Here is a 13,087-nt window from a genome sequence, read left to right on the forward strand (position 1 = left end):
GGCACACCCCCCCACACATACACGTGTGTGGGCACACACATGTGCGTACATATGCAAGCACACAAGCAAAAACTTGTGTCCACACATGCACACAAGCAAGCATGTACACGCATGTACTTATGCACAGACCTAAAGTGCATGTATTGTACATAAACATCTGCACGCATATGCACACACACATCTATATGTCTGTCTTCTATCTACCACCCATCTTTCATTATCTGTTTAAAACTGCACTAAATGAGAATGCAGGGTGGTTCAGTGTAGAATGCTCACCTTCCATGTGGGAGACCCAGGTTCTATTTCCGGACCATGCACCCAAAAAAACCCAAAAAACCTGCACTAAGAATTATAAATCCCTTTCTGAAGCCCAGGGTTTCATTATCCAGGCTGGTGGAGCTACCTGCATACACAGCTTCTACAGTGCTGTCTGGAAGGCGGCCCTGTGAAAACTCTAAATGAGAGAAAGATTTTTCTGAAAGTCCTGGACAGCTTCAGAGACACAACTGAAGACGCTGGCTGGAAAAGTAGGCAGCAGCTTTGGGCACAGCAGTCTCTGCCTGCCTGTGCTTTCATGGGTTCTGAGGTGAGCTGCCATGCACAGTCAGCCTCAGATTCCAGAACCCACCTGCAGGCTCCTCACCACACTGAGGTCATCAAGGCTTCTGGGGAGTTTGAAAAGCTATTTCTGTTCTCAGGAATTCATGTGTTCATACTTAGACATGTTTAAAACTTATCATGGCACATTTAGACTTAAAAGAGTCCCAGAACATAAGCTACATATGTATGTAACTTTTTAAAAAGACATATCATTTACACAGAGTGTAAAACAATACCTTTAGAACTGGCCCTAACTATTCCATAATGACACATTTTGGATAAGGGCCTGGGTTCACAGCCAAAGCTCTCCAGAGGATGGAGTTCTTTAATTCAGAGCACACATGCAGAAGCCGACTGCAATAGATCGTGCACTTGTTTTTTATTTTTTTTCCCTTAAAAATATCAAGGCAGAACATTAATGGAACAAGCATTGCCCACATTGTTTTTCATGTGTTTCCTTCCTCCCTCCCTTTCTTTCTTCCTTCCTTTTTTTTAATAAATCTAGTACTGTTGAAGTGGTGTCTGTAGAAAAGCAAGATTCATTAGCATCCCAGTTTTATTACAGGGCATGTGGAGATGAAGGACTGGTATGCATATCTACATAAGTATATGAAATCATGCATAATGTTTTACCCTAAAGCCATTATTCATGAAAAAATGACAAAACTCACCAAAGAAGAGTTGGAATGAAAATGGTCTTCACATATTGATTGAACCTATGTAATAAAATGGATGCAAAGATCCACAACAAAAGGAGGAGGCAGATTAAGAAAAGACAATTTTGAGAACCACGAACTCTGAAACAATCTTGCCGAATCTGATTTTGAGATGGCACTGAATTGTCCTATCATAGTAAGTGCTTCCCAAAAGGAAAAAAATGAAGAATAAAAGCCATGCCCTGCCTTATCCAGCTAAAAGACATCATCTCATTTCACCATCACAACAACCTCTCCAATTAGGTATTATTCCTATCAGATGGTTGAAGAAATAAGTCAGAGGCACTCATTATTTTGCCCAAGGTCACCAGACAGCAAGCGGTAGAGCCGAATTCAAACCCAGGTCTGTCTGACACCAGCAAACTGATTGCAGCAGCTTAGGAGGTTGGGGTCTTCCTGATGGTATGAAAAGCTAGTCTTGAAGAGACCAATACTAAATAAATGAACGAGTAAACAAATAAGGAGGAACAATGTGCAGAAGGCAAAATAAACCTAAGTAACTCCCACGGTGACTATCCAACAGTCCCTTATCTGAAAGGAACAGGTTCTGCTGCAGTGGCATCCTCCCTCCTTCTGCCTCCCTGTCCTACTTTGGAATCTTACTTTTGGGCATATAATCTACTGAGTTAGAATACAGATACCCTTCTGAAATGGGTGTAAAAAATAACCCCAAATCAAAACAACTCCACTGAAATCTCAAATAGCCATTACACATTCAATTGGAGAGCTTCCCTTGGGCAGAGCTCTCCATCCCGCTTATCTAATAGGAAATGGCCTTTCAGGAGCTTTTGTAGAAAATAACCTCTAACGGGGGAAGATGGGGGTATAGCACCTTCACCTCCCTTTACCCACTTTCCTCCAAAAATCTTGTATGTTGATAATAAACATATCAGCTAAGTTTTCCTACAGCTGTTTGCATCCTAATCTAAACTTGAGAGATTTCCAAAGAAAACGCCTGGCCTTCACAAATGGCTCACAGAACTAGCGATTTCCCCAGTGTTAGTATAAAATTGGGCAGTTCATTTTGCCATACAAAATTTCTTTGGCCCTCTAAGTTTTAAAGAGTTAAGAAAATAGATGGAATGTCATGGGAGCATTGGCAGGGAGAGGCTGCAGCTCCCTTTGCTTTCTGGCTCTGCATCGAGCCCCGTCACCAGGAGAACTCGGTCCAGACTTGGGATGTGCTCTCGCCCCTAAATTCTGTCCACCCAGCCGGAGAAGCCAGTTTTAGGGTGCACAGCGGTCCTCCAAGAGGGAGCAGTGTGCTGTGACCTGCCTGCCGGAGTTTATTTTTACCTTGTCCCTGGTGAGTGCCCAGAGAACAGGAGAAAACGTCTTTTGATTTAGGACCCATTTGCTAATCCTTGAGGGAAAACGGTCCCTGAAGACCTGTGGGGGTGGCAGAGACGGGAGGCAGGGCCGAGGAGGATGGACAGGAGGCAGCAGCCGTTCCCACTGCATTTTTTCCCTGCCTGATTCAATCTTCGGGACATGTGAAGTTTGGCCTTTACTGCATCTGGGGCCCAGGACCAGAGAGGGGCCGAGGTGGCCCGGAGTTGGCATGGCTGCGGTGGTCCCCGGTCCCGAGGACGGGGTGTGTGGCTGGAGAGGCCTGGTGTGGGACCTGGCTGGCCGGGCGCTGAGGACGTGCCGAGGGGGGAGCTGCCGGAAACTGCTGCTGAACCCGAGGTGTGTCTGCCGGAATGTCTACCAGGTGGGACGGGGCTCCGGGACCTTTCTGTGCAGCGGGAGAAAGTATTGGTGAAGGGTGGGGAAGGATCTCTGACGCATGGGTTGTGGATGGGGGAGATGCTAACGTTATCCAGCTCCGTCTCCTCCCTGTTGGATGCTGCATGAGGGGCTTTATTGGGGATATTGAGTTCAACTCTCAAAAACAAACAAACATAGAAAGCAGGTATTTTATAGATCAGGGGATTGAAACTCAGAGAGGGAGGTAAATTGTCCAAGGTCACCCAGATAGTAAATGACAGCACCCTGGGATTTAAGCCAAGGTTTCAGGGGGGCTACGAAGAAAGAGGGTGCTCTTGCCACTATTTGGGGCTCCTCTTGAAAGAGACAGATTTTCTCCCAGGGTGTGTGGCAAGAGGGTGACCAGGGGCAGGTGGGGACAGCACTGAGCAATGATACTGAGGCTCAGCTGTCCCTCCAGCCTCCCCCTTCCGCGGCTTGCACGGTGACCTCTGAAATCAGACGTTTGCACTCAGCCTACACCCAAATCAGAAAAAGCTTCTGCTAGAGGCTGGCACTTCCGAGTCAATTGGTGGGGGGTGCAGAGCACTTAAAATGGGGAGACCAGGGTGTCGGCTTTCCCGGGCGTCCGTCCAGACTGCTGGCGTGAGGCCAGACCCCACCCCCACCCCCATCCCACTCACCAGGGAGAGTCCGGTGCTGACAGCCCTGCCTCGGCTGAGCAAAACCAGACGGCTTGAGCCGGGGGGGATGGCAGGGCAGCCAGTGACCTGGTTTTCAAATGCTTCGCTAGCTAGTGGGCTTGGTAACCTGATTGATCTCATTAGGCAGACTGGAGTGGCTTAGGCCCTTCTCACTCTGCTAGCCCTCTCTGCAATAAGGCAAGCACAGCTGGCCTTTGCAGTCTTCGTAGTCATTTGGCTCGAGTATAATCCCTTAATGAGCAGTCACAGCTAAACCTCGCAGGACCAGCAGCGTCCCCTCCCCACCCTTCCCCGTGGCATAGCTGGACTGTGTCAAAGGACATGCCAACAGCGTCCTCCTTGGGCTGACTCCTAAAGGGGCAGCCTCCCCGCAGTCCCCTCCTGCAGACAGCAGGGAGACCGTGCAGATGGTTTCTGAAAATTAACCTGCCCTGGAGCCTCAGGATCCCAGCAGTAACAGGGTCTTTGCATCCGCTCAAAGTGTCCTGAAGCCCTGCTTGGAGTTGATGCGCTACAGAACTTGGCACATGGGTGATTCCTTCATCAAGATTCAAGCTGCAAAAGCGTTTCAGGGCCCTGGCTCTTTGCCTCTGCCTCCCACTTTCTTTGCATCTCCCTGTTCATCTTTTCTCATGTGTCTCACCTGTTTTATAAAAATGGGGCTTCTGAAGCCATGTAATCAGGGTGGGTGAGCCCCATCACCAGGGCCTTTTTTAGGACTTCCCTTCCATTATAAGTGAACCGAAGAGAACATTTATCAGCCACCAGCCTGGAGAAAAATGCATTCCTGCTCAACCTGAGTTCAGTTAGGTCCAGCAGACACACACCAGACAGCAGCTATGTGCCCAGGCTTGTCGCAGCCATCGCAATCCCAAGGCTGATGGTCCTGTGGGCTTTCCCACTGTGGTCCCCTGGCCTGGCCAGTCAGCCATGGACAGAAGCTCTGGGCACAGCCCGTGTGCAACCAGGATGCCCTACCCATGGGAGGTCTGGGAAGCAGATACTAAGGGGAAAGCTAAAAAGGTGACATCGGGAAGCAACCACAGAACTACACTCGGGTAAAGAAGGTAGAAAAGCCAAGAGCAAAAGGCAGCTAGCTGGGCTGCAGTGGTCTGAGTTCCATGCAAAACTAGGGACTCCTAGGCAGCTTTAACCTGCCCCCAACCACAATGGACGTGGGCAAGCAGGGTTGAGTTAAACGGACATACGGAGTGATAGACTTGTCTGCTCTCCAAAGCTCAGAGCCTACTGGGTGAGAGTGAAGAAAACTAGTAATGCATTTCAAAAAATAAGGACATTGAGAGAAATTAGAGAGTGACTTTGCCTGGGAAGACATTGCCAAGAGCTTTTTAAACCTCTCACAGTGTTTCCTCCATTCTAGAATGGGAGTTGTGAGAATTAAATAGGGAGGGAGATGTGAAAGGAGGTTGTAAATACTCAAGTATGCACAAATGTGAAACTGTTATCTTTTAATACACTGTTATTCTTGTGTTGTATCTTGGGGACAATTTGCTGAGAGTGTGTGCATGTATTAATGGCATAATGACTGATGGCCATTTTTAGGTATCTGGTTTCTGCAATATTTTCAAAATCTGTAGTTTCTCCCTTGGCTAAAGCAATGGCTGCCAATTCCTGGCTGAACTTTAGCTTCATCACGGGAGCTCTTAAATATACCCATGCCCAGCCTCCATGACAGGGATTCTGATTGAATTGATGTAGGGCCTGGGTATTGGTATATTTGAAAAGTTTTCCAGATTATTCTAATGTGCAGTCAGTTCAAAAGTGACAGAGCCAAAGGAACCTCACTCTACTGTAGGGTAGAGAGGAGATGCTTACAAGAGCCAAAATTTGCAGCCTCAGATTCATTTGTTGGGGGTAGGGGAACATTAAAAAGATATATAATTTTATGAGCCTCACCATAGACTCAATGCATAAGAACTAATGAGAAGAGGGCCTGGCAATCTGTATTTTTAACATGTGAATCTGATACTCGTAGGAGCTGATAAGAGAGGGCTAAAAGCATTATGGGGCAACTAAAAACTAAGTATCATAAGTGAATAACTTCACAGGGTTATTATGAGAATTCATTGAGATAATTAAAATCAAGCACTCTACTTGGCACACATGAAGCACTCCATAAATGTTGGCTGCTTTTATCATTCCAGGATTGAACCCATGCAATCCCCAAAACATAACAGTGTCTTATTTGTTACTCGGCAGTACACTTTGCTAGAACTGACTCCTCTCCAGCAATGGAGAGTTTTCTTCATTCCCATTCTCTGCCACATTCATAAACAGGGGCTCACGGCTGGGCAGTGGGCTTGTAGCTTGGTTCCAGTCGCTTCTCAACAGGAACCCTCATTTTTCCGAAATGCCTCTTGCTTGCACGCTCAGTGCTTCTTTATCACATTACTCTCCCAGATAAGAATTAATTACCTGCCCATGCAAGGATGGGACTACTGGCAGTGCTCTAGGTCTCGGGCAGCTTGGCCCTAGTTGTCCTTAGCAGTTGCACAGGTCGCTGCTCCACCCCATACTCACGACGCTGCCTCTTCTACACTGCTTGCCTGGTCCCCTGGGCTCCAGTAGTTGCTGGACCCATCCCATCTGCTCGGGCAACTGCTGCAGCCATTGCCCCATCGTGCGCCCGGCCCTTCAGACTGCTCAGTGCTCATGAGAGTTCGGCCATGGGCCCCACCTCCTGCAGTCCCGCAGGCCCTCCTAGCAGCATACTAGGAGATAAAGCTTTTGCTACATTCCTGAGTGATAAGATTAAGGAGGAAGAGAAGATCCAGAAGCATAAGTCCCTCCCCAAGATGCCTGGAGGTTGGGAGCTGGAGGTGAACGGGACAGAAGCTACATTAATGCTGAAAGTTGCTGGGGTCAAGATCATTGTCACTTTCAGCATTGACACTAGCATCCCACCCACATTCAGTGGGGCAGAGGAGCCCCCACAAGGGCAGAAGGCTGAAGAGCTGGAGCCCGAACTGATGTCAACTCCCATTTTGTGGTTGGAGTTATAAAGAATGACGGCAGGAGGCCCTTGTGCTGGACTATCATTATCCAGAGAATGAGGTTGGACAGGACAAGGACAAGAGAGACATTTTCTCCATCGGGGAAGTGAGCTTTCACTCCACTGACAAGTCTGACTGGAAAGACACTAATTACACACTCCGCATGGAGTCTCTGGGCTGGGCTTTGAATGGCCGCCTAATGGATTTCCTTGTGAACCGAGGGGTGGATGACAGCCTTGCAGATGGGTTGGTGGAGCTCAGCGTAGTCCTAGAGCACCCAGAATATGTTACCTTTCTTGACCTCAAAAGTTTTGTGACAGGCCAATAGAGCAGACAACGGAGGGCTTTATTTTATGGCAGGCTTTGGCCAGTGAACAAAACCTATTCTGAAGGCCAGACATATACGTGCTTTGGGTTATCAGCCTAATATCATGGAAAACTTTCCAAATTTAAATGATTTCTACTGCACTCTTGTTTACTATTCATTTGTTGGAAATTGCAATGGAAAATAAAATTGGTTTCTCTCCTCCAAAAAAAAAAACAATAAAATAATTTTAAAAAAGAGTTAGTTACCTGCTTATAAGAACCCAAATTGGCATCCTCAGATTCATTTGATGGGAGATAGCGTGCATTAAAAAGATATATAATTTTATGAGCTTCACCTGCTTATATAATTGGTAGGGGGGAAGCTCTATAAGGAAAAGAACTTTTAAAAAATATAGAATTAGGTGTGAAAGGAAAATGACAATGAATTATAAGTGTAAGAAAGCTGACAAATTTCATAAGCATAACAAAATTCAGTAAAATAACAGAGGTTTATTGGTTAACAGCCTATCACATCCTATTATACTTTTCTCTGGCAGCCCATCCTTTGATCTCCTCTTCACAAGACAATGATTTTATAATATTTTCTATAGAGATGGAGGAGAAAACCAAGACTGTCTTTCCTTTAGCATAGCTGATGGAAATATGTTCTTTCATTATTAATAGTTTTTTTTTTTTTTTTTTTTTTTTTTTTTTTTTAAAGGAAAGACAGAGAGAAGGAAGGAAGGATAGAAGGAAGGAAGGAAGGAGGAAAGGGAAACATTTTTAAACATTTTCTTGTTTTATTGTATTCTGTTTCTCCGTTTTTGTTACATGGGGTGGGGCCGGGAATCGAACCGAGGTCCTCCGGCATAGCAGGCAAGCACTTTGCCCGCTGAGCCACCGCGGCCCGCCCTCATTATTAATAGTTTTAAAAGATTTCTCTCAGATCCACAACTTGTGTAAATATTGTATAAACTTTTCATATGGTTGTCAAATTTGGAAAGTCCTATGTCAGGCTTCTGTTGTATATGACCTGTTACAGACATGCTTGCTATTCATAGTAATATGACCAGCAAATGCCCTCCGAACATAGGAATTCTGAAAAAAAAAAAAATCTAGCACATTCTATTTCCCTCAATAAAGAAAAAAATGTATGTGCTTTTGCAGTTAAAAATGCTGTACCTCATATATACAACTGATGGGAGAGAAAATCCACTTGTAAACTCAAGGGTCAATGAGGATGGAATCCTCCACTTAGAATTTGATGGGTCTGATGATTATAAACTGATTTATAATCAGATTTAAATTAGCTTCTGACTCCCAACAGATTAGCTTCTGACTCCCAACATTTGAAACCTTTATCCTCCTCCCCTGGTCCCATTCCTCCACAGCTAGGTGCTGTCAGACGCAGCAGTGTCTCACGGGGACCTCCAGCCTTGCCCTTCACCTGTGACCGGGGGCAAGTCAGCACGTCCGTGTAGAGTGTTTGGCTGGAAGCCTTTCCCACCCTGTACAACTACAGTAACTGGACTATAGATGGAAATGACCTGACCCTCTAAACCCAAACTCAACTTCCCCTTGGCTGAACTCTGAAACAGTGCCCACCGCCACCCCGTTGCTACCTGGCCAGGAGGGAGACTGTAATAGAGCGGAAGTCAGGGTGGAAAGAGACACTGATCATAACTGATGACAATTAAATCATCTCACTTTTCCAAGTGTGACTGTCTGAACATGCTTCTAGGAGCCACCCCAAGGCCTTGGAAGGGATCCCAAGAAGCCAGGAGCCCCGGAGTTAGAGCTTCATTAGCTGTGTGGCAAGTCCACCTCCTTACCCCCCGCTCCCCACCCAATCCAGCCTCACTCCTGGTTGTGCCGTATGAACTGTAGGAAAAATAAAATAAGACCAACAGTCTGTACTATTGCTCTGCCATAAATTGCTTCTGGCTTCAGAGATATAGAACACATATGGATGGCATATGTAAACCTGTTTCAGATTTTTTTTAAGGTGGATGTCATTAGTTTCGTGGATTTTTTTTCTCATTTGTAGAAACTGCACCCTCCATGAGAGCTGTCAGCACCGTCTTCTATTTTCTAATGTCTGCTGAGCCAAGCACAAAAGAGGCAACACACCTGGTCCTCTTGTCTTTCTAGTTTTAGGATCTATTCCGCGTTGGAGAAACTAGAGGGAAAGACTTGTCACGGGGCACGTTTGCAGCATCCTTCCAGGAGCCTCTGAATAGGAATATGGGCCTGTGGTTCTAAGGATAACCCAAGTTTTAAGGATTTAGGTAGAGTATTTTCTATTTTGATGTTGCAGTTCTAACTCGGTGGTTAATACTCTCTGTGGATACAGAATCAGCCTGTAATGAGCTCTTTATGCCACATTACCCATGGTCATCGTAAGAAAAGCAGAATGTTGCTCGAGCTAATGGAGGAGATCTCTTTGCAAACACGGGGCAGGGTTGACCATCACAGAGAGCAGCTTGAGTGTCTTCTTCCCCAGTGGAAATCATGCACCTGGAAGAGAGAGGTTCTAGAAACATAAATTATTTTGAAAAATGCAACCTCTTTCCCCTGTCTACATGATTAGTTATTATGATGTCCCTGGTAACTCTTCTTAAGGTTGAGCAACTCCTTAAAAATGAGATTGAGTTTCCCATCATTGGCTGCAGCACTAATACACCAATCTGGGGCCAGCAGATTATGCCATGATTCACACAAATGTTTCCACATGTGGAAAGCAAGGCTTTGATTCTCAATTTGCTATTTTTGCTGTTCCCCTTTCATCATTTCGTTATGGCAATGTATGTTTTCAAAGGGCTGTGCCTTTCATATTATTTAATGCCTACATATGGTGTGGGGCTTAGCTTTTCTCCAATGATCTACAACATGTGTTAATGGTTAGAGGAAAAAAATGGCTTGCACCAAGAAAGAACAATTAGAAAACTCACTGGATTTCTTTTTAACTTTGGTCAAATCTGTGCATTTGTTTTAATCTTTTCTGCCACTCATTAAGGCTGTTGGTACCTATCAGTCAAGGAAGATATGTTTGCATTTCGACCAGAGCAGTCAAGTTGCACACACCCAGACTTCTGCAATGGTATTTTCATATACTGACTCAGAATCATGCCTTTGCACTATGCGTTTGCAAAAGGACCGGAAGCAAAACTCTCATTCTTGAATTTCCTAATTATGGCCAAGGTAAAACCACTGTTTTTATCTTATTCATGAAATATTTTTGAGCCTGATATGGAGGTTTTCCTTGTCCTTGAAGGCACCTTCTTTTGTTCCAATGAGAGAAAGAATACTGCACTTGAGGTTTAAAATTAATTCTCAGATACTACATCAACCACCACTCACTTTGACTTAGTTCCTCCCAACACATTCTAATCTATTTCCAAAGCATTATGGAAATCAACTCAGAATTTTGGCTTTGACCAACATCAACCTACCTTTGAGCAGCGAGGGCTCCTAAATTTCTACTTAGGTGGGGCGTGGGGACACAATCCAGTTGGAAAGAACATAGCTAAAGTTTTATTTAAATTTATGCTTATTTTGGAGTCTCTCAGAATGGGGCTGATGGAGATGATGGAGAATCTCATTTCTAGGCCATTGCCTTGGAAAAGCAAAAATTATTTAACTAAATGGAAAATCTATTTGCTCAACACCTTTGAAATGCCCTATTTCTCTCTCACAGGGATCTTTTCAAAACCCCATCATTTCGGAGACAGTCTTTCACACTTCCTAACTTTAAGAAAACTATGCATGCAGATCTTTTGATGGTTTCCAAAGCACTTTCAACTTCCTCCTCTCATTTATGATTCCCAGCACCCCTGGGAGATCGTACCATCATCTCCATTTAAATAAGGGCCCCACTTTGAGGCTTTGAGGCCTTGTCTGGTATTCTTTGCACCATTCCATGGGAAAAGAGACCTCTGTGGGGGCATCTCCAGTTTCCCAGTGACATTTGCTCTGGAGCTACGATCTACTATGGATCATTTGGAAGAATAGCTACAGTTGCAGAGTCAAATGTCCTAAATTCTATTTCTAGTTTTTTGAAGACTCTGGGTAAGGCCTATTTAGGTTCCTGGACCTCAGCTTCTCCATTAATTAAATGAAGATTCATTCATTCATGTGTTTGCTCATCCATCTGACAGATATTAAATAAACATCTATTATGTGCCAGATATTGTGTTGGGTTCTGGAGGCAGAGTGGTGAATACAAACAAACATGACTCCATGTCCTTATAGAGGTTACCTCCCAGTGGTGGAGACCTGGCAATCATTCATTCATTCACCAGCATTAATATAATAATGATAAAAAGATATAATTAAAATTGGAGGTTTGTGCATTGAAGACGAGACACTCGGTGGCAGGAGAGAAGGTACGAGGGGACCAGGCTTGTTCTGAGATGTGAGGGGCAGCTACCTGAGGAGGCACTGTGTGCACAGAGAGTTAACAAGACAAAGGGATGGAATGGGGATAGTGCAGAGTGACCTTGAACCAGCCTAAAGTCACTGTGGCAGGCGGAGAACAGGTTTGCTACACTTATTAGACCTAATGATCATGATTCCTTGTTATGTAAAAGACATAATGTGCTATATGCCATTTACAAGAATGTTGAGCATATTGCTTGAAAGCAAGGAACACATCCTACTAAGCATCGTCCTAACTCCCTGCTGCAGCTGACCTATTCTGGAAGCCTCCACCGCAATTTCAGAAGGGAATTTTCCTCCTTCTCCAGGGCATGAGCTCATCTCATCACCAGACCAGATGGGTTCCCAATAAATGAGTATTGTGCAATCTGATTATCTAAGTTCCTTTGAAAGATGATATGAGGCATGGGTCTATTTTTTATCTTTGTAAATTAGAAGAGGATTTCCTAGCTCAGGCAGTGCACCAGTAAATTGAGAGCGCAAACATGGCATTGAAATTAAGACAGAATTCAGGCATAAGGCTCCACCAGCAAAAATGCTGCCCCCGTAGACAGCCGAGTAATTTTTTCATAGGGTACATCAATTAACGTAACATTCGATTTTGCAGCAGCTAACTCTGAACTCTCAGTGGCTTTCATAATCACATCCCATGGGTGAGAACTCGGTCACAGGCCACACCTGCCAGCCAGGAGGGCTGGGGGGAGGGGGGGGTGGTACAGGGGTGGGTAGGGAAGTCAGTCTAGCCTGGAATCAGAGAATTGGGTAAGATTCTAAATTCCAGGCAGTAAGTCAGAGGACAAAGCACTGATTCATTTAAAGCTCAAATTTTCTCATGTACAAAATGGAAATAATACTATCTACCAGATGATGTATTATCCTTAGGACCAAATGAAGTAGTATCTGTAAAGCACTTAGACCAAGCCTGATAAACAGTACATGCTCGTTAAATGTTAAGCCATTGTTACCTTTCTTCATAGGATAAAAAATAAAAACGCATTTAAAGATACCAGCTCTTTTTGTTTCCTCTCATCTGGGAAATGATGAGTCGGTCAATGAAACAAGATTCCTTAACTTCTTGGGGGGAGGGAATGCAAAACTTCAATTTCCAAAATAAGAAAAGGATTGTTATTTTATGATAACTGTCACATCCTCCTTTAAGTTTCTGCAGGAAATTTAATGGAATCTGTTGGCAGCAAATGTCCACCAGGAAATAAACAAGCTGCTGCTCAAGATTCTTGGTGGGTGAGCTTGGCGAAGTAGGTGGCAGATGCCTGCCCTGGGCTCCCAAGTCCTGTGTGTTTAAGAGCAGCAGAATGTAGGTCAGTGGAGAGAGGTTCCTAGAAATCTAAAGAGCGCTCTGTTCTGCCCTCCAGACGGATCCGTACCCTCCTACACCCGCCTTTGTTTGTGCTTCCCTAAGCAAATGTGGTCTACGACTGCCCAGTTCTAGGGCAGCCTCACATGGCCAAATAATGTGCAGCTTGCTTTCTCTCCTGGCCACGTTGAGAGTACAGGGCACCCCCCGCGTTTTCTAAGCAAAGAAGGAGAGGTTCTTGTTGATGCTGCGTCCTGGGTGGCAAGTTGCAGCTGCCACCAGGTT

General features: G+C 45.0%; 1 protein-coding gene and 1 pseudogene across 7 annotated transcripts in view; both read left to right on the forward strand.

Annotated features, from left to right (window-relative positions):
- The window catches only part of FRMD4A (FERM domain containing 4A), a 452,880-nt gene that overhangs the window by 160,820 nt on the left and 278,973 nt on the right, over positions 1–13,087 (forward strand). The window contains exon 1 of one of the 7 annotated variants that reach the window (XM_077169378.1): positions 2,451–3,030. The exons of 3 other annotated variants lie outside the window; for them this stretch is intronic. In XM_077169378.1, the coding sequence (XP_077025493.1) occupies positions 2,878–3,030 (153 nt within the window). In that variant the 5' untranslated portion in view covers positions 2,451–2,877. Of the gene's footprint in view, positions 1–2,450; positions 3,031–13,087 lie in introns of those variants that run through there. 3 more of the 7 variants (XM_077169368.1, XM_077169371.1, XM_077169367.1) reach the window with 3 other exon arrangements.
- On the forward strand, positions 3,070–7,732 carry LOC143689652 (complement component 1 Q subcomponent-binding protein, mitochondrial pseudogene; annotated as a pseudogene).

The sequence above is a fragment of the Tamandua tetradactyla genome, chromosome 7, assembly GCF_023851605.1.
Source record: "Tamandua tetradactyla isolate mTamTet1 chromosome 7, mTamTet1.pri, whole genome shotgun sequence".
Taxonomy (NCBI): Eukaryota; Metazoa; Chordata; class Mammalia; order Pilosa; family Myrmecophagidae; genus Tamandua; species Tamandua tetradactyla.